Here is a 22,237-nt window from a genome sequence, read left to right on the forward strand (position 1 = left end):
TTTCCGAGGTAGACTGGAACCAGAGCTAGAATCAATATGGCGGACGCGGTTGGCGATGTAGAAGCTCGTGGTGTGAAGCGACCCCTGGTTGAAAACTACAGCGACGGAGAAGAGGAGGAAGAGAGAAGAAAGGCTAAAGGTAATCTCCTTAAATGTTTACGCAAGCTATATGGTGAAAAACAACGCCACGAGAGGGTTTCCAAAGGTCGTTAATCCATCTTTGTCAAGAAAGTAAATCATATAGCTACCAAAGATTTCTATGGAAGAATTTCAACTATATTATTATGAACGTCAATAGCTTAGCAAGTTGAACTATTAATAGGATGCATTTTAAGTACGTTTTTTATGTCATTTTTAGAGAAAAGTGCATATCAGAGTCGACATTGCCCATACCTTGACACTATCAACAGGTAAGGAGACGTAGTTTCTTTCTTTATACATGATCCATGGTTCTAAAGATGATTTCTGTCTTTTAGTATGATATATTAGCTTGTTAGTACTATGTTTTAGTTGTAAAGTACTTTGTTCACTTTGCCTAGGCATGTGCTCGATTATATTATTTTAGCTTGTTAGTACTATGTTTTAGTTATAAAGTACTTTGTTTCCTTTGCCCAGGCATGTGCTCGATTATACTATAATAGCTTGTTAGTACTATGTTGTAGTTGTAAAGTACTCTGTTTACCTTGTCTAGGCATGTGCTCGATCATATTATATTAGCTTGTTAGTACTATGTTTTAGTTATAAAGTACTTTGTTTACCTTGCCTAGGCATGTGCTCAATTATATTATATTAGCTTGTTAGTACTATGTTTTAGTTATAAAGTACTTTGTTTACCTTGCCTAGGCATGTGCTGGATTATATTATATTAGCTTGTTAGTACTATGTTTTAGTTATAAAGTACTTTGTTTTTCTTGCCTAGGCATGTGCTCGATTATATTATATTAGCTTGTTAGTACTACGTTTTAGTTATAAAGTACTTTGTTCACTTTGCCAGGCATGTGCTCGATTATATTATATTAGCTTGTTAGTACTATGATTTAGTTATAAAGTACTTTGTTCCCTTTGCCAGGCATGTGCTCGATTATATTATATTAGCTTGTTAGTACTATGTTTTAGTTATAAAGTACTTTGTTTACTTTCCCTAGGCATGTGCTCGATTTTGACTTTGAGAAGCTGTGTTCCATTTCCTTGTCACACATTAATGTTTATGCCTGCCTGATATGCGGAAAATACTTTCAAGGTAGGCATAAAATGTAGTATATTGTATCCTGTTTTCAGAGAGGCATTTAACATATAACTCCAACTATGTGATGAAAACAGCTCTAGATAACCAAAATTATCCCAGATTCCTCCAGATAACATCACACTTCGTGTGCTGTGATTGACAGGTCGTGGACGGCACTCTTACGCCTATACCCACAGTGTCCAGTTTGGCCATCATGTTTATCTGAATCTCCATACCTTGAAAGTAAGTTGGTTGTGACTGTTTAATGGATATTTTGTGGAATAAACAAGGATTAAAATTTATTGAGCTCTAGCTTATTTACAACCCCAATACCTAGCCCAGGATCAGTGTGCAATGAGAGAGCTGGACAAGCTTATAAATACAAGGCTCTTGGGTGAATATCAAAAAACATGACAGGAAAAGTGCCTCATTTGCAAAGGTGTCCAAGTCGATAAAGGTGCCCAATTCTCAAGTTTTAGGAAAATCAGGGACTGCAAAACCATTGAGAACACATGAGATTGCTAACTTATTTGCCCAAGATTCTAATCTCCATGTTCTCACTCCAGTCAATCCATGACATAATCAACCTGGACTATTCATTTACTTTCCTGTGCCATTTGTGATCCTATTGAGGTTGTTTTTATTTTTTCATTTCAAGTTTTACTGTCTCCCTGACAACTATGAGGTCATTGATTCCTCCCTTGATGATATCAAGGTATAGTAACTCCAACTTTTTTTCTTTAAACTCTCTACATGACTAAGTGTATGGTAACAATCAACTAACACTGGTATTTGGAATGTCAGTATGTACTTAACCCAACCTTCACAAAGAAATACATCAAGGAGATGGACGAGTCAGCCAGACTGTCAAGAGCATTCGATGGGGCTACATACTTGCCAGGTATAGCTTGACATCCTTGAGAGTTTTGTATTGCATTGGGAGGTTAGAGAGGCAAACTAAGGGGAGGAGAGACTTCTCTCTCATACTACAAACTGAACCTACCTCTACTGGGTCCAGAGGGTACCACACTATTCTGTATTGTGATGCAGCAAAAGATAAATTCTAACTTTTTACCACTGCCCTTTTTCAGGCATCGTTGGTCTCAACAATATCAAAGCCAATGACTACCTGAATGTTGTGCTACAAGTAAGCCACATGTTCAGCTTAATTTGAGATTTTACATGAACCACTGATTTTACATGAAGTGATGTTTTTCCCCAATCTTGTAAATCTGTATATTTTAACCTTGTTGTTGCTTTGATCAAGGCATTTGCATTTATTACACCAATCCGGAACTACTTTTTGAGAGAGGAAAACTACAATGTGATCAAGAGGCCCCCTGGGGACATCATGTTCCAGCTAGGTATATGCTTAATGTTATTTATAATAAAACTGTTTTTATAACCACTTGAGGAAGATAGTATAATAGTTTCTGTATTAAAATACATAGAAACTCACTACTTTCCCCTTGCAGAATTTTATAAAACATAAGAGTACCTTTGTAAATTGTTATGTTTCAGTTCAACGTTATGGTGAGCTCCTGCGAAAACTGTGGAATCCTCGGAATTTCAAAGCTCATGTCTCTCCCCATGAAATGCTTCAGGTATTCCCTATTTTAATAAATACAAAAAGCCCATAAATACAAAAAGCCTATTTTAATACAGTGATGACTAAAACTATTGCAACATTCACTGCGGTAACCTTGATAAAAAACCCTGGTAACCGTGGTCACACCTGCGGTCAGACACTCTAACCTCAGAAAAAATTTTTGGTAGTTTAACCACGGTTAGGATGTACTCCAACACAACTACCAAAAGTGCACACAATCCCCGTGACATTGCTCTTTACTGATGTAGATGTCTACGTAGATTTCCCCTAGACTTTGAATAGTTGCAGATGTCCCCAAGACTAAAATATCTACAATGAAAATGGCAATGTCAAGTCATGTTAAAAGTCAGATGAGTTCCCTGCAATCTGGATAAGATACCTAAGAGAAAATATCATCTTCTTTATGGGCCTGATGGGGAGTCAATTTTATGGCAAAGTGATCGTGAAAATTGTTTTATTTTGTGGGTTCTCTGTCCCTAGGCTGTGGTTTTGTGCAGCAAGAAACGGTTTCAGTTCACCAAGCAGGGAGATCCCATTGAGTTTTTACCATGGTTTCTTAATGCACTGCATACAGCTCTCAATGGAACAAAGAAAATGTCAAGCAGTAAGTTACAACAGTTTCCATAGTAGTGCAGTTTTGTGGAACAGCGTTCCATCGCACCAACACCAAGCAGAATCTCTTAACAGCTTATCCTTTAGCCGATTTCGATGTATCACAATGCCACATTGTATTGTTTTTGGCTTTTGGGATTTTCTCTTCTGTCAGTAAAACCATTCTGAGCCAATTAGAGTTTTGCTTTGTGCACTTCCTGGGCAACTGCACTAGTCGAGAGATGGTAAGAATCTTATTGGCTTAGAATAATTTGACTGGCGGAACAGAAAATCCCAAAAGCCCAAAAAAAATCAATGTTTTGAAAATGTGGTGCCGCGATACTTTGAAATCATCTATAAGTCTGGCTGTAAGAATTTCTTTGAAAATATATAACACCTCATTCATGGAAATCAGGCAATTACTTAATCATATCATAGTATAATGTATACAATAAAGCATATTTTAAGCCCTGATTGTTTTACTATGTCTAAATAAAGTTACAAATTACTTCGTACTGTATAATCTAATTTTTCCTGGGGGCGAGCGCAAAACGGACCTCCGTTTTTTGCCCTCTCCCCCAGGAACCACACGGCTCGAAATACAAGATGGCGCCCGATCACCGAACGGAGAGGGTTTTCCGCGATGATAACACTGAGTACCGCCTGCAAGCAGGCTAGCTTTGGTCATAGCCGCATTGTCACCAGTTTACTTCCAGTCGATTACATAACAATCTCTGATTATTTTTAACGGAAAACATGAAACATATTTCAAAATTGAAAGCAGTGTGTCTATTGGAACTTTCTTTGAGGATGTGATTGATAATTTAGAGCAGATGGCCTGTTAAATATCTCGGATTCAGATAGATTCTTTTGTCTTTTAACGGATGAGATTTCCGTCCAACCTCTAAACTGGTGACAATGGCTCTAGGTAAAAATGACAAAACAATTGGCATCAAATCTAAAGGAAATAAATTTCTGTTCAAGTTAACAGGAAATTTGATCCAGTTTCTACTGAATTTGAGTGGACAGATTGTGTCGTAGGTTTTAGTGTACTGTATTGCATTGACAATTTCTGAGCCTGAATATTATTATTTGAAAGCCTATGTAGATTACAGCTAATGAACCTTCTATACAAAAAAGTCAAGATCATTGTACATACCTCTTTTTAGGTATAATCTTCAAGTCCTTCCAAGGCAAGATGAGGATATACTCAAGGAAGGTTCCTCAAACAGAGGTACAGCGCAATGTGTTTTCTTGTCTACTTATTCATGAGCACCTCTAAGCCTTTATTTCCCCCCTCAACAGAATGAGGAGGAAAAAGCAGAGCAGATGAAACTTGAAGAGTATCAAGGTGAACTGTTAGCACTTGTAATGAAATTACAGTTTGATTCTTTTATCCATCTTTATTTATTTTATTTACTACAGTAATTAGAGTCTAAGCTAGCACAAGTGTAGGGGGGGCAGCTAGAATTTTACAATGGTCATATGAAAGAAAACAGTAATTGCCCCCCCCACTAGTAAATCCCAACAGAAGTGTCTAGCTACAGTATGGCCCTGGTAATTAGATTGGTAATTAACTGTATAGAACACAGTTTGTCCTATACTGTACCATTACTTGTACTGTAACAGTAGCATGTGGGACAGGTTGAGAAAGCAATTGGGCCGTGAAAAGATAAGCTCCTCTTGGGTAGATTAGCTATTGTGGGTTGACTTACCTTTCACAAGTACTTCCATCAGGCATAGTTCATAGGAAAATTGTGTTCTACTGTATACTATAATTTATTGAATAACCAACTCACCTGAAACATGAAAATTTAAATAATGTCCCCAGCATTAATTCAAGCAATTACAGTACTGTATGTGTTATAAGATACCAAGAACAGGCCCCTGTATCCACTTATTAATTCAGTTAAAGTCATCAAACCAGTCTAATAGCTTTGTTCCTAACATTGTCCTATCTTGTTGTATTCTGTTGACTTCAATACTTCAAAGTTTTTTTTTCTTTACAGTATTTTTATTGGAAAACAGAGTAGCAGTATTGTTATCTTGATTGAATGGACTCACCTAGATATCTGAATAATAGTAAATGAATAGAACTTTGACTAAAGTGTGTCATGCTTCTTATTTCTCTACAGAGACAGTGTCTGAGTCACCATTCTTAGTCCTTGCACTAGACATCCCCGCAAGCCCTCTTTTTAAGGTACCATCTCAGCCTGGCATTGTACATACAGTAAGCTAGGAATAAACTCGTGCTGTAATTAACATCAATCGCCTGGCATTGTACATACAGTAAGCTAGGAATAAACTCGTGCTGTAATTAACATCAATCGCCTGGCATTGTACATACAGTAAGCTAGGAATAAACTCGTGCTGTAATTAACATCAATTGCCTGGCATTGTACTTACAGTAAGCTAGGAATAAACTCGTGCTGTAATTAACATCAATCGCCTGGCATTGTACATACAGTAAGCTAGGAATAAACTCGTGCTGTAATTAACATCAATCGCCTGGCATTGTACATACAGTAAGCTAGGAATAAACTCGTGCTGTAATTAACATCAATCGCCTGGCATTGTACTTACAGTAAGCTAGGAATAAACTCGTGCTGTAATTAACATCAATCGCCTGGCATTGTACATACAGTAAGCTAGGAATAAACTCGTGCTGTAATTAACATCAATCGCCTGGCATTGTACATACAGTAAGCTAGGAATAAACTCGTGCTGTAATTAACATCAATCGCCTGGCATTGTACTTACAGTAAGCTAGGAATAAACTTGTGCTGTAATTAACATCAATCGCCTGGCATTGTACATACAGTAAGCTAGGAATAAACTCGTGCTGTAATTAACATTGTACATACAGTAAGCTAGGAATAAACTCGTGCTGTAATTAACATTGTACATACAGTAAGCTAGGAATAAACTCGTGCTGTAATTAACATCAATCGCCTGGCATTGTACATACAGTAAGCTAGGAATAAACTCGTGCTGTAATTAACATCAATCGCCTGGCATTGTACTTACAGTAAGCTAGGAATAAACTCGTGCTGTAATTAACATTGTACATACAGTAAGCTAGGAATAAACTCGTGCTGTAATTAACATTGTACGTACAGTATGCTAGGAAAAAACTCGTGCTGTAATTAACATCAATCGCCTGGCATTGTACATACAGTATGCTAGGAATAAACTCGTGCTGTAATTAACATTGTACGTACAGTATGCTAGGAATAAACTCGTGCTGTAATTAACATTGTACGTACAGTATGCTAGGAATAAACTCGTGCTGTAATTAACATCAATCGCCTGGCATTGTACATACAGTAAGCTAGGAATAAACTCGTGCTGTAATTAACATTGTACATACAGTAAGCTAGGAATAAACTCGTGCTGTAATTAACATTGTACGTACAGTATGCTAGGAAAAAACTCGTGCTGTAATTAACATCAATCGCCTGGCATTGTACATACAGTATGCTAGGAATAAACTCGTGCTGTAATTAACATTGTACGTACAGTATGCTAGGAATAAACTCGTGCTGTAATTAACATTGTACGTACAGTATGCTAGGAATAAACTCGTGATGTAATTATATTGTACATCCAGTAAGCTAGGAATAAACTCGTGCTGTAATTAACATTGTACGTACAGTATGCTAGGAATAAACTCGTGCTGTAATAAACATTGTACGTACAGTATGCTAGGAATAAACTTGTGCTGTAATTATATTGTACATACAGTATGCTAGGAATAAACTTGTGCTGTAATTAACATTGTACCTACGGTATGCTAGGAGTAAACTTGTGCTGTAATTAACATTGTACATACAGTATGCTAGGAATAAACTCGTGCTGTAATTAACATTGTACGTACAGTATGCTAGGAATAAACTCGTGATGTAATTATATTGTACATCCAGTAAGCTAGGAATAAACTCGTGCTGTAATTAACATTGTACGTACAGTATGCTAGGAATAAACTCGTGCTGTAATAAACATTGTACGTACAGTATGCTAGGAATAAACTCGTGCTGTAATTATATTGTACATACAGTATGCTAGGAATAAACTTGTGCTGTAATTAACATTGTACCTACGGTATGCTAGGAGTAAACTTGTGCTGTAATTAACATTGTACATACAGTATGCTAGGAATAAACTCGTGCTTTAATTAACATCGTACATACAGTATGCTAGGAATAAACTCGTGCTGTAATTAACATCAATCGCCTGGCATTGTACATACAGTAAGCTAGGAATAAACTCGTGCTGTAATTAACATCAATCGCCTGGCATTGTACATACAGTAAGCTAGGAATAAACTCGTGCTGTAATTAACATCAATCGCCTGGCATTGTACTTACAGTAAGCTAGGAATAAACTCGTGCTGTAATTAACATCAATCGCCTGGCATTGTACATACAGTAAGCTAGGAATAAACTCGTGCTGTAATTAACATCAATCGCCTGGCATTGTACATACAGTAAGCTAGGAATAAACTCGTGCTGTAATTAACATAAATCGCCTGGCATTGTACTTACAGTAAGCTAGGAATAAACTTGTGCTGTAATTAACATCAATCGCCTGGCATTGTACATACAGTAAGCTAGGAATAAACTCGTGCTGTAATTAACATTGTACATACAGTAAGCTAGGAATAAACTCGTGCTGTAATTAACATTGTACATACAGTAAGCTAGGAATAAACTCGTGCTGTAATTAACATCAATCGCCTGGCATTGTACATACAGTAAGCTAGGAATAAACTCGTGCTGTAATTAACATCAATCGCCTGGCATTGTACTTACAGTAAGCTAGGAATAAACTCGTGCTGTAATTAACATTGTACATACAGTAAGCTAGGAATAAACTCGTGCTGTAATTAACATTGTACGTACAGTATGCTAGGAAAAAACTCGTGCTGTAATTAACATCAATCGCCTGGCATTGTACATACAGTATGCTAGGAATAAACTCGTGCTGTAATTAACATTGTACGTACAGTATGCTAGGAATAAACTCGTGCTGTAATTAACATTGTACGTACAGTATGCTAGGAATAAACTCGTGCTGTAATTAACATCAATCGCCTGGCATTGTACATACAGTAAGCTAGGAATAAACTCGTGCTGTAATTAACATTGTACATACAGTAAGCTAGGAATAAACTCGTGCTGTTATTAACATTGTACGTACAGTATGCTAGGAAAAAACTCGTGCTGTAATTAACATCAATCGCCTGGCATTGTACATACAGTATGCTAGGAATAAACTCGTGCTGTAATTAACATTGTACGTACAGTATGCTAGGAATAAACTCGTGCTGTAATTAACATTGTACGTACAGTATGCTAGGAATAAACTCGTGATGTAATTATATTGTACATACAGTAAGCTAGGAATAAACTCGTGCTGTAATTAACATTGTACGTACAGTATGCTAGGAATAAACTCGTGCTGTAATTAACATTGTACGTACAGTATGCTAGGAATAAACTCGTGATGTAATTATATTGTACATCCAGTAAGCTAGGAATAAACTCGTGCTGTAATTAACATTGTACGTACAGTATGCTAGGAATAAACTCGTGCTGTAATAAACATTGTACGTACAGTATGCTAGGAATAAACTCGTGCTGTAATTATATTGTACATACAGTATGCTAGGAATAAACTTGTGCTGTAATTAACATTGTACCTACGGTATGCTAGGAGTAAACTTGTGCTGTAATTAACATTGTACATACAGTATGCTAGGAATAAACTCGTGCTTTAATTAACATCGTACATACAGTATGCTAGGAATAAACTCGTGCTGTAATTAACATTGTACGTACAGTATGCTAGGAATAAACTCGTGCTGTAATTAACATTGTACGTACAGTATGCTAGGAATAAACTTGTGCTGTAATTAACATTGTACCTACAGTATGCTAGGAATAAACTTGTGCTGTAATTAACATTGTACATACAGTATGCTAGTAATAAACTCGTGCTGTAATTAACATTGTACGTACAGTATGCTAGGAATAAACTTGTGCTGTAATTAACATTGTACGTACAGTATGCTAGGAATAAACTCGTGCTGTAATTAACATTGTACGTACAGTATGCTAGGAATAAACTTGTGCTGTAATTAACATTGTACCTACAGTATGCTAGGAATAAACTTGTGCTGTAAGTAACATTGTACATACAGTATGCTAGGAATAAACTCGTGCTTTAATTAACATTGTACGTACAGTATGCTAGGAATAAACTTGTGCTGTAATAAACATTGTACCTACGGTAAGCTAGGAATAAACTTGTGCTGTAATTAACATTGTACATACAGTATGCTAGGAATAAACTTGTGCTGTAATTAACATTGTACATACAGTATGCTAGGAATAAACTCGTGCTGTAATTAACATTGTACGTACAGTATGCTAGGAACAAACTTGTGCTGTAATTAACATTGTACGTACAGTATGCTAGGAATAAACTCGTGCTGTAATTAGCATTGTACGTACAGTATGCTAGGAATAAACTCGTGCTGTAATTAACATTGTACATACAGTATGCTAGTAATAAACTCGTGCTGTAATTAACATTGTACGTACAGTATGCTAGGAATAAACTTGTGCTGTAATTAACATTGTACGTACAGTATGCTAGGAATAAACTCGTGCTGTAATTAACATTGTACGTACAGTATGCTAGGAATAAACTTGTGCTGTAATTAACATTGTACCTACAGTATGCTAGGAATAAACTTGTGCTGTAAGTAACATTGTACATACAGTATGCTAGGAATAAACTCGTGCTTTAATTAACATTGTACGTACAGTATGCTAGGAATAAACTTGTGCTGTAATAAACATTGTACCTACGGTAAGCTAGGAATAAACTTGTGCTGTAATTAACATTGTACATACAGTATGCTAGGAATAAACTTGTGCTGTAATTAACATTGTACGTACAGTATGCTAGGAATAAACTTGTGCTGTAATTAACATTGTACCTACAGTATGCTAGGAATAAACTTGTGCTGTAATTAACATTGTACATACAGTATGCTAGGAATAAACTTGTGCTGTAATTAACATTGTACATACAGTATGCTTGGAATAAACTCGTGCTGTAATTAACATTGTACGTACAGTATGCTAGGAATAAACTTGTGCTGTAATTAACATTGTACGTACAGTATGCTAGGAATAAACTCGTGCTGTAATTAACATTGTACGTACAGTATGCTAGGAATAAACTTGTGCTGTAATTAACATTGTACCTACAGTATGCTAGGAATAAACTTGTGCTGTAAGTAACATTGTACATACAGTATGCTAGGAATAAACTCGTGCTTTAATTAACATTGTACGTACAGTATGCTAGGAATAAACATGTGCTGTAATAAACATTGTACCTACGGTAAGCTAGGAATAAACTTGTGCTGTAATTAACATTGTACATACAGTATGCTAGGAATAAACTTGTGCTGTAATTAACATTGTACATACAGTATGCTTGGAATAAACTCGTGCTGTAATTAACATTGTACGTACAGTATGCTAGGAATAAACTTGTGCTGTAATTAACATTGTACGTACAGTATGCTAGGAATAAACTCGTGCTGTAATTAACATTGTACGTACAGTATGCTAGGAATAAACTTGTGCTGTAATTAACATTGTACCTACAGTATGCTAGGAATAAACTTGTGCTGTAAGTAACATTGTACATACAGTATGCTAGGAATAAACTCGTGCTTTAATTAACATTGTACGTACAGTATGCTAGGAATAAACTTGTGCTGTAATAAACATTGTACCTACGGTAAGCTAGGAATAAACTTGTGCTGTAATTAACATTGTACGTACAGTATGCTAGGAATAAACTTGTGCTGTAATTAACATTGTACATACAGTATGCTAGGAATAAACTCGTTCTGTAATTAACATTGTACGTACAGTATGCTAGGGATAAACTCGTGCTGTAATTAACATTGTACATACAGTATGCTAGGAATAAACTTGTGCTGTAATTAACATTGTACGTACAGTATGCTAGGAATAAACTTGTGCTGTAATTAACATTGTACATACAGTATGCTAGGAATAAACTCGTTCTGTAATTAACATTGTACGTACAGTATGCTAGGAATAAACTCGTGCTGTAATTAACATTGTACGTACAGTATGCTAGGAATAAACTTGTGCTGTAATAAACATTGTACCTACGGTAAGCTAGGAATAAACTCGTGCTTTAATTAACATTGTACGTACAGTATGCTAGGAATAAACTCGTGCTGTAATTAACATTGTACATACAGTATGCTAGGAATAAACTCGTGCTGTAATTAACATTGTACGTACAGTATGCTAGGAATAAACTTGTGCTGTAATTAACATTGTACGTACAGTATGCTAGGAATAAACTCGTGCTGTAATTAACATTGTACGTACAGTATGCTAGGAATAAACTTGTGCTGTAATTAACATTGTACGTACAGTATGCTAGGAATAAACTCGTGCTGTAATTAACATTGTACATACAGTATGCTAGGAATAAACTCGTGCTGCAATTAACATTGTACGTACAGTATGCTAGGAATAAACTCGTGCTGTAATTAACATTGTACATACAGTATGCTAGGAATAAACTCGTGCTGTAATTAACATTGTACGTACAGTATGCTAGGAATAAACTTGTGCTGTAATTAACATTGTACGTACAGTATGCTAGGAATAAACTCGTGCTGTAATTAACATTGTACATACAGTATGCTAGGAATAAACTCGTGCTGTAATTAACATTGTACGTACAGTATGCTAGGAATAAACTCGTGCTGTAATTAACATTGTACATACAGTATGCTAGGAATAAACTTGTGCTGTAATTAACATTGTACGTACAGTATGCTAGGAATAAACTTGTGCTGTAATTAACATTGTACGTACAGTATGCTAGGAATAAACTCGTGCTGTAATTAACATTGTACATACAGTATGCTAGGAATAAACTCGTGCTGTAATTAACATTGTACGTACAGTATGCTAGGAATAAACTTGTGCTGTAATTAACATTGTACGTACAGTATGCTAGGAATAAACTCGTGCTGTAATTAACATTGTACATACAGTATGCTAGGAATAAACTCGTGCTTTAATTAACATTGTACGTACAGTATGCTAGGAATAAACTCGTGCTGTAATTAACATTGTACATACAGTATGCTAGGAATAAACTCGTGCTGTAATTAACATTGTACGTACAGTATGCTAGGAATAAACTTGTGCTGTAATTAACATTGTACGTACAGTATGCTAGGAATAAACTCGTGCTGTAATTAACATTGTACATACAGTATGCTAGGAATAAACTCGTGCTGTAATTAACATTGTACGTACAGTATGCTAGGAATAAACTCGTGCTGTAATTAACATTGTACATACAGTATGCTAGGAATAAACTTGTGCTGTAATTAACATTGTACGTACAGTATGCTAGGAATAAACTCGTGCTGTAATTAACATTGTACATACAGTATGCTAGGAATAAACTCGTGCTGTAATTAACATTGTACGTACAGTATGCTAGGAATAAACTCGTGCTGTAATTAACATTGTACATACAGTATGCTAGGAATAAACTCGTGCTGTAATTAACATTGTACGTACAGTATGCTAGGAATAAACTTGTGCTGTAATTAACATTGTACGTACAGTATGCTAGGAATAAACTCGTGCTGTAATTAACATTGTACATACAGTATGCTAGGAATAAACTCGTGCTGCAATTAACATTGTACGTACAGTATGCTAGGAATAAACTCGTGCTGTAATTAACATTGTACATACAGTATGCTAGGAATAAACTCGTGCTGTAATTAACATTGTACGTACAGTATGCTAGGAATAAACTTGTGCTGTAATTAACATTGTACGTACAGTATGCTAGGAATAAACTCGTGCTGTAATTAACATTGTACATACAGTATGCTAGGAATAAACTTGTGCTGTAATTAACATTGTACGTACAGTATGCTAGGAATAAACTCGTGCTGTAATTAACATTGTACATACAGTATGCTAGGAATAAACTTGTGCTGTAATTAACATTGTACGTACAGTATGCTAGGAATAAACTTGTGCTGTAATTAACATTGTACGTACAGTATGCTAGGAATAAACTCGTGCTGTAATTAACATTGTACATACAGTATGCTAGGAATAAACTCGTGCTGTAATTAACATTGTACGTACAGTATGCTAGGAATAAACTTGTGCTGTAATTAACATTGTACGTACAGTATGCTAGGAATAAACTCGTGCTGTAATTAACATTGTACATACAGTATGCTAGGAATAAACTCGTGCTTTAATTAACATTGTACGTACAGTATGCTAGGAATAAACTCGTGCTGTAATTAACATTGTACATACAGTATGCTAGGAATAAACTCGTGCTGTAATTAACATTGTACGTACAGTATGCTAGGAATAAACTTGTGCTGTAATTAACATTGTACGTACAGTATGCTAGGAATAAACTCGTGCTGTAATTAACATTGTACATACAGTATGCTAGGAATAAACTCGTGCTGTAATTAACATTGTACGTACAGTATGCTAGGAATAAACTCGTGCTGTAATTAACATTGTACATACAGTATGCTAGGAATAAACTTGTGCTGTAATTAACATTGTACGTACAGTATGCTAGGAATAAACTCGTGCTGTAATTAACATTGTACATACAGTATGCTAGGAATAAACTCGTGCTGTAATTAACATTGTACGTACAGTATGCTAGGAATAAACTCGTGCTGTAATTAACATTGTACATACAGTATGCTAGGAATAAACTCGTGCTGTAATTAACATTGTACGTACAGTATGCTAGGAATAAACTTGTGCTGTAATTAACATTGTACGTACAGTATGCTAGGAATAAACTCGTGCTGTAATTAACATTGTACATACAGTATGCTAGGAATAAACTCGTGCTGTAATTAACATTGTACGTACAGTATGCTAGGAATAAACTCGTGCTGTAATTAACATTGTACGTACAGTATGCTAGGAATAAACTCGTGCTGTAATTAACATTGTACGTACAGTATGCTAGGAATAAACGTGTGCTGTAATTAACATTGTACATACAGTATGCTAGTAATAAACTCGTGCTGTAATTAGCATTGTGCATTTAGTATGCTAGGAATAAACTCGTGCTGTAATTAACTCTCAATCGCCTGGCATTGTTTACATACAGTATACAAGGAATAAACTCGTGCTGTAATTAACTCTCAATCGCCTGGCATTGTTTACATACAGTATGCTAGGCATAAACTCGTGCTGTAATTAACTCTCAATCGCTTTGAAAGAGTTCTTGTCAGCCACACCTTTGTTATTGTTTTAACTCAATATTTGAACAATATGCCAGGAAATCTTGAAATATCCGGATCTAAAAACAAAGTTTCATTCATCATTTACCAAATTAAAGGGAAAAAAATACCAGAGTAATATCACCTGAAACGATAGAAAATGATGTTTTTTTTCAAACTTGGTATTTTGCTAGGATGAGAAAATGGCGACTGACAGAGACCTCAACATCCAGTTACAGCCCTTCCTAGCCCAATGCCATTTCTATTTCAACTATGTAAAAAAGTTACAACATTACAATAGACATTTATATTTTTTTCTTGTTTTTTATTTCAGGACGAATTTCAACAAAATATTATTCCACAAGTAAGCAAACAAGTGTGAATAAAGTCGGGACTTCAGTACAGAAGATGGGGTGTAATATAAATAATTTCAAGGGGCTAAAAAAAGGTCCTTTTTTCTTGTTTCAAAATTAGCTTTTGAAAATATGTATTAGAGAAAATATTTAAAAACATGTTCACAGTCGATCTTGTACAGTATAATAGTCATTGAGGCTCTTTTTTCTTTAAAAGTTTTTTTTCTTCTCCTATAGGTCCCACTGTCTTCTTTGCTGAGCAAATTTGATGGCACCACAGAAAAGGTGAGCACTATAGATACAGACAGTACAGAATTAGCATGGCCCGACACAAAGCTCTTTTACCTATGCCTTGTGATAATTTTTTTTCAGGAGTACAAAACCTACAAAGAATCATTTATCAAAAGATACGAGCTGTTACGGTTGCCGCAGTACCTCATACTTTGTATTAAGGTGTGGTATACAGATTTATCATTTAAAATAAGGCAAACTGTGCTTTCTCTATGCCGTGTTCCTGCGACAGCCTTTTGCTTGGTCGCATTCCTATACTCCATTGGCCTATTCAGTTTTAGCCTGTAGGCCTGCTCTATTTTGCGGGTATTCGGTAATTTCTTTTGGCAAATGGATAAAGAGGACCTCGTCCTTTGTACGTTCAAAAGCCAAACTTTTCAGGATAACCCTAGGTAAAGCCGGCTTATTCAGAACACCTTATGAGCACCTAATAAAGCTAAACTGAACATAAGGTAATTTTCTGTTTATAGAGATTTACAAAAAACACGTTCTTCGTTGAGAAAAATGCCACAGTCGTCAACTTCCCTGTGAAGTAAGTAATGCAATTTTGCACGATCACGCTTTTAAGGTTACAGTAGACGGGAAACTCAAAATTACGTGCATGAAAGAAAGTCTGAGAAGATGTGGGTCTAGTAGATCTAGAGTAATTATACATCCCCTTGTTCTGGCTCACCTTAGGAGTATTGATATGGTCGATTTCTTATCCATTATCTCTTGTTTTGGCTTACATTTGGGGTTTTGATCTAGCGTATTACTTATTTATTCTCCCTTGTTCTTGCCAACGTTAGGAGTGTGGATCTAGCGTATTACTTTTTCATTCTCTCTTGTTCTTGCTAACGTTAGGTGTGGAGATCTAGCGTATTACTTATTCATTCACCCTTGTTCTTGCCAACGTTAGGAGTGTGGATCTAGCGTATTACTTATTCATTCTTCCTTGTTCTTGCTATCGTTAGGAGTGTGGACCTAGCGGAGTACTTATCGAGTGACCCGGCTGTCCAGGACGCACATCCACACACGACTTACGATCTCGTTGCCAACATTTGTCACGACGGGGAGCCAGGTATGACCCTATATGGAAGCTCGTCATTATATAGATACAGACTGCAGTATGCAGTTTATACTCGTGAGTGTGAGTGTACAAGAACTTTCATGAAGATGGTTCCTTGGCATCCCGAGCTGTTCTTTTATGTTAAGTAAGTGCAATGACAGGCGTAATCGCTGGTTTAACGACCCTATCCAGCACTTACTTATTTAGCACCAAGCATCGAGTTCCAGCCCCTAACAACCTAACGTATAAACCTTCGTTTTCATTCTCAGAGAGCGGCACTTACAGGCTACACGTTCTGCATCGGGTAAGCAAAACCTCTGATTAGTTTTAACCATTCTGAAATACTGGTACCTTAAGTTAGACTCAATACCTGAACGTGTCGGAATATCCCGACCATTGCCACTAAAGGCTGCTCTGTCGCCATTTTGTCAGGCAAGCAGTCATAAGAATAACTATAAAAGTTGCATTTGCTATGGCTCATCTATAGTCTCTTTGGCATTTTAACGGTTGAATTTTGTATGCCAAAATATAGCTCCCTTTTTGGATGGTTACTTTCACCACCCTTTTACCCGAAAACAATGCCGCAAACGAGAACAAGAGTAAAGGATATTTTGACTGAACCGATTGGTATTTATGTTGTTCTACCTTTCCAGGGTGCAAACAAATGGTACGAACTTCAGGATCTTCACGTCAAGGACATCCTGCCACAAGTCATTACTCTCTCAAACTCTTACATCCAGGTGAGTGACAATGCCTACTAAAGGGAAAAGGTTGGACCGTAAAGAACCCCTTTCTACCTTGTAACTGCCCTGACGAAGGACTCAATAAAGTCCGAAACGTTGGCAGTATCTCGCCATCGCGCAGAATGCCGTTCTCCGGACATTGTTCTCCAGACATTACGCCGCGAGGGAATAATGAGATGCGATTTAAGGCTTCTGTTTTTGTCCTTCATTTTATTAATTGAACCCCTTGCTACCTTGATGAGGGCAAGCACTCAGCGAATAACATGAGTTGTTGCCCCTATGAGATGTGAGTTTTGCTCTAAGCTGTTTCTTTTCCTCATCAGATTTACGAGCTTCAAACAGATTCGCAAAACTCGTGAATTTCAGAAGGCATTCGTATCGTGCGAAAAAAACCCTCGCCCACAAGCTACCTATGTAACACTCTCGCTGAAGTCTTCAACACAAGAGGTCAACGCCTGGCCCCGAGTCATGAAGCCTGGCCCCGAGTCAGTCTTGTCGGGTCATATACTGTACGAACGGTTCTCGTGTCACGCGAAGGCTTGTCGGGTCATATACTGTACGAAGGGTTCTCGTGTCACGCGAAGGCTTGTCGGGTTATATACTGTACGAAGGGTTCTCGTGTCACGCGAAGGCTTGTCGGGTCATATACTGTACGAAGGGTTCTCGTGTCACGCGAAGGCTTGTCGGGTCATATACTGTACGAAGGGTTCTCGTGTCACGCGAAGGCTTGTCAGGTCATATACTGTACGAAGGGTTCTCGTGTCACGCGAAGGCTTGTCGGATCATATACTGTACGAAGGGTTCGAAACGGCACGCCAACTGATACAACGAGTCATCAATGTAAACAAGCACCAATCGATAATATTGACAAGCTTTGTAAAAAAAAGCCCACAAACTTGTGTCATAAGTAAATATCTTTTTTACTCAAGAGCGTATGCTTATTTATTGTAAACTAAATAAAGTAATAGTAGGTGTTGGGAAGCCCAATAAAGGGTATTGTTGGACTGGCTGGGACAATCAGCGTACTATCGACAAATGCTAGCCTGGTTCATCAAACCTCGGGGAGTTAAGCAAACGATCCCCGAGCGTCCGTAAGTCAGGCTAGATCAACGCAGCCGTAAACCTCCATGAGGCAAAAGGAAAACTCAGAGTCATATCGTGTACTATATGTTCAGAATTTGTTTCAGATCTCCTCGAACTGGATTGTACCATCAGTGTTGTACTGGTCAATGCAGCCATGAAACCCTCTGATAGGGCAGGGAGAGAACTTGCCAGCCTCTGCATTATACGCCTCCCAGCCAGATTTGGCCCCTGTGCTCATCCAGTGTTCGACGTGTCGATAAACCTCAACTCCATACCTACGAGAGAAAAAAAAAAAAACCAGCAAAACACAGACATATACTCTCAAAGGTTCAGCAGTGGGTTTCTGTCAGGCGCTCCCCAAAGGTCTGCTGTAGCGGCTGTCAAACTTGAGACACTATTAAACGAGCTGCATTAGAGTGATTTTCATTAACCTGTGAACTACACTTTTGCCTATTACACTTGATCTCATTTTATTGTTCTATTTTATGTTTTACTATTACCCTTTGACTATCACACTTTGTTTTACGGGCTAATGAAAACCACCCTAGTTGCGCATCTAGCTTTCGTGACTATTTCCCCTGTGGGTCACGTTAAGAGTGGAAACACCTTTACTCTTATTTTATTGCTCTTATTCTTTATATATATATATATATATATATATATATATATATATATATATATATATATATATATATATATATATATATTTATATATTTTTAAGGGTAAAGATTCATGTGCTGCTTCCATCTTTTCTCTAGTGGCAGAATGTTGAGTAAACGGTACCCCCGGAAAACGTAGTAGTGTTTCAGATGCTTCCAGGTCTTACGGCAATATAGTTGCTTTTGTAGCACGAAAGGTGGTTAGGGCTATCTCTTTTCCTCTCTTGTTTTCTCACGTTTAAGTTATTAAAAATATCCGAGCTTTCGATTTTAACGGAGGCTTAGATTGTATGCGCCTGTTCACAAGGACACACCTGTTTCGTATGTGTTCCCCTGGGTTAGTCGGCACCGTGACCCACTGTCCACTGAAGAGGACCCTTGTGGGCCTGAGTCCCTTATTAATGAGGGTCTCCGAGTCCATGATGTGCTGACCGTAAAGCTGAATGGACCAGCCATCCGCAGTGATCTCTATCTTGCCTCCCGCTTCCCGCCCGTCAATACAGCACCACGGTGGACCTGATAAGTAGTGGGAGATATTATAAATATGTACCCTCACATATTATAAATATGTACCCTCCCAAACCTTCACTTGTCAGCGTTGACGCAACATTGTTTTGGAACACATTTAGAAGTGTTAACGCAACACGGGAAGACAGAAATCCAGCATCAAATCAACATGTCTACCAATGATACGTCGCCGTTGTAATCGCCAGCTAAAATCGTCCAATTGATTACAATAGCAAAAAAACTTGGAAAGTCACAAAATGTGTCTAAATGTGGCGTATTTGGTACAAAGAAAACTTTCTTTGAATGGCGAGCTAACCATTCTATGTAACCTGCACAACACAGTTATTTGTCAGCTGCTTTGGCGTTATCCTAGTAGAGCTGCAGAAGCATCAATTCGTTGCCTGGTTCATAAAAAAATAGAGATTTGTCAAACTGTGAATGAATTATAGAACCTTGGTATTAGTTTATTATTTCGAGGTTTTATCATATGATTTGTTTTCCATGAAAACTAATCGGCAAAGGTTTGTCTGGCACTATTTTTTTTTAGACCAATGGCTTAGTCCCCTGAATGCCGCTATTGGCGTCGCATTGTAAGTTTATCTCACTTACTAACATCCCTGAAGATATAGCCCCTGTCTGTGAACACTCTCTCCATACTCCTCAGCTTCTCATAATCCCTTGTGAGGAATGTGATGTCCGCATCTCTTTCCCAAGGCAGCACTTTACCCATTTTGACCGCACCTAAAAGTGTGCCCTCCTGAAGCTCACATACGATACTATTACTCTCGCACTGGGACATCAAAAACTTTACCGCGTCAGCTAGATTCTCTAGGCAGCACGGAGGAACGAGAAGTCCCTCCCTTACCGGACATTTGTCTGCCGTCCGGTGAATGACCCCACGTCGACACCCGTACCAACGGACCCGCCCGTCCAACTCCACAATCTTCCGAATAGAGTGCTTGTTTGCGAATGGCAGCAAGTCTGCGTCTGTTCTTTCCGGCGAACGTGTATGGAACATCGCATCCGGGCAACTGACTACTGTGGGACCGCGCCTTGTCGTGTGACTGAATTTCGATTTTACTCTTAGAAAAAGATCCCTGTAAACTCCGTTATTGAGTCTTGCATCTAAACTAAACTTTTTAAAAACACCCGTCTTTGCCAAAAATGGCCCTGTTAAGTAATCACACACGAGACATTCTTTTAAAGATTTACTGTATCCGGCTCGTAATGAAAGTGTGTAGTTTTTCAATTTCGTCTGCAGACAACCCGACGACCAATGCCCTTCAAGGTCACGTGTACTTCCTCCAGCAAATTGGAGCGATTTGTGCGCTGAGAGAACTCTGATAAGTCGCTCAAGTTTCACTCTTTTAAAATGTGTCACCCCTGTTGCCAAGAGAACATAAGGTGTATTTACTTGGTTCACTAATTTCCGCAAAGTTTCCCCTTTGGAGGTCTGATGCGCTTGAATGATTTCAATACTTGTTGACCATTCTTTACTTACATTGTTTACATTTATTTTGCTGTTGTTTAGTAAAACAAAAGCTTTTATACCAGGGTATTCCTGGTATAAGTTTTCAAAAAAACTAGACAGATATTTGTGGTAAGATTTCTCGTCTGCAATTTTTTCGCCTTCTGGTGTTTTTCTAGCTACAAGCAAATCATCAAATATTAACGTGACCAGTCCACTCACTGAACGTCTTGATTTGATCGTTGTGCAATTTGTTACTTCAAACCCTTTGCGGTAGAATGGATAGCCATAAGTTGACCCACGAAATACTTCTGGGCAAAAAAACCCTGTCTGAGTACTACTTTCCGTCGTAACTTCACCTCTCTCCAAGCGAGTTGGTTTTCTCGTTTTGTTGACTTTCGTGAGTACTTCTATTTCTAGGAGTAGTTTCTGTAGGTTATTGTAGTGCGATTCTATTTTTCTAACCATATCTGGATCTCGTCCTACCGTCATGCGAATAAAGATGAGATCCTTAGTAAGTCGTCTTAGCCCTCTGATCACTGCCTCGTTGTCACTGCACAAAGGTTTGTCACGTACCCGCTCGAGAAGGGAGTTCTTCATTTGTTCCCTGCGAATAGCGACCATTAATTGACTTATCCTTAACAGCACATAGCAAGAAATTAGAAATACCAATGTGGTTTTCGCCCGGTAGTAAAATCTTCCCATTTTTCACAGAAATATCAATTCTCCTTTGTATTTCCCAATTCCTGGGATATCTCCCAAAAAAACGTCTCTTTGTTCAACGTGTCATTCATTAACTCTTTCGACTTCCTCTTTCCTTCGCTCTGCCTATCCCAGCTGTGTTTGAACGGCTGACATTTTTGGTTCGTTCTCACGATTCTCGCCATGTTGACTCGGAGACACGACCACACGCCGTGCTTGGTGTAAACATCATTATGTTTCGGCTAAAGAGCATAAATATTCGGCTATAAATATTTATTATGTTTCGGGAATTAACCAAGAACAACAAAACAAGGTGGGTACCATGAATAAACCGTGCTAGGGCCATAATGATTAGGAGCCCCTGTTGATATAACGCGATTATGATCTTTCGCCATCAAGAGGTCAAAAGAACCAACAGGAGTTCAAGAGAGACTTCCAGTAAACATGTGCGGGCACAGGGAACCCAAGCTCACAGTTTGTGTTTTTTGGGGGATTTGAAAGGATTTCACAATAAAAAGACACGAGACTCACCGAGCTGTAAGAAGTGATTATTTACATCCCCTCTTTGAAGTTTTTTTTTTAAAAT

At 37.6% G+C, this 22,237-nt stretch overlaps 3 protein-coding genes across 4 annotated transcripts in view; 2 read left to right on the forward strand and 1 right to left on the reverse strand.

The window, feature by feature from the left end:
• Positions 1 to 18,159, forward strand: LOC5517037 (U4/U6.U5 tri-snRNP-associated protein 2-like). Its single transcript, XM_048724859.1, has 21 exons — positions 1 to 139; positions 359 to 410; positions 1,146 to 1,240; positions 1,389 to 1,468; positions 1,884 to 1,940; positions 2,030 to 2,126; positions 2,317 to 2,372; positions 2,493 to 2,589; positions 2,747 to 2,829; positions 3,315 to 3,438; positions 4,595 to 4,659; positions 4,731 to 4,776; positions 5,561 to 5,625; positions 15,131 to 15,160; positions 15,387 to 15,434; positions 15,522 to 15,602; positions 15,911 to 15,972; positions 16,394 to 16,500; positions 16,758 to 16,792; positions 17,142 to 17,228; positions 17,555 to 18,159. Exons 1-21 carry the CDS (start codon positions 37 to 39, stop codon positions 17,588 to 17,590), a joined length of 1,506 nt encoding a protein of 501 aa, XP_048580816.1. The 5' UTR covers positions 1 to 36; the 3' UTR covers positions 17,591 to 18,159.
• Positions 18,128 to 22,069, reverse strand: LOC5517036. Of its 2 annotated transcripts, XM_048724858.1 has the most exons (4): positions 21,619 to 22,069; positions 20,091 to 21,556; positions 19,289 to 19,490; positions 18,128 to 18,589 (listed from the first exon to the last, which is right to left on the reverse strand). In XM_048724858.1, the coding sequence occupies exons 2-4, from the start codon at positions 21,547 to 21,549 to the stop codon at positions 18,415 to 18,417; spliced, it is 1,836 nt and encodes a 611-aa protein (XP_048580815.1). In that variant the 5' UTR covers positions 21,550 to 21,556; positions 21,619 to 22,069; the 3' UTR covers positions 18,128 to 18,414. The 2 variants fall into 2 exon arrangements, with proteins under 2 accessions (XP_048580815.1, XP_001637005.2); XM_001636955.3 differs by having other exon boundaries at positions 20,091 to 22,068.
• The window catches only part of LOC116621122 (zinc finger protein 91), an 11,016-nt gene continuing 9,988 nt past the window's right edge, over positions 21,210 to 22,237 (forward strand). The window contains exon 1 of the mRNA XM_048724857.1: positions 21,210 to 21,349. The gene's annotated coding sequence lies outside the window, so the exon portion shown is untranslated. The remainder of the gene's footprint in view (positions 21,350 to 22,237) is intronic.

The sequence above is a fragment of the Nematostella vectensis genome, chromosome 3, assembly GCF_932526225.1.
Source record: "Nematostella vectensis chromosome 3, jaNemVect1.1, whole genome shotgun sequence".
NCBI lineage: Eukaryota > Metazoa > Cnidaria > Anthozoa > Actiniaria > Edwardsiidae > Nematostella > Nematostella vectensis.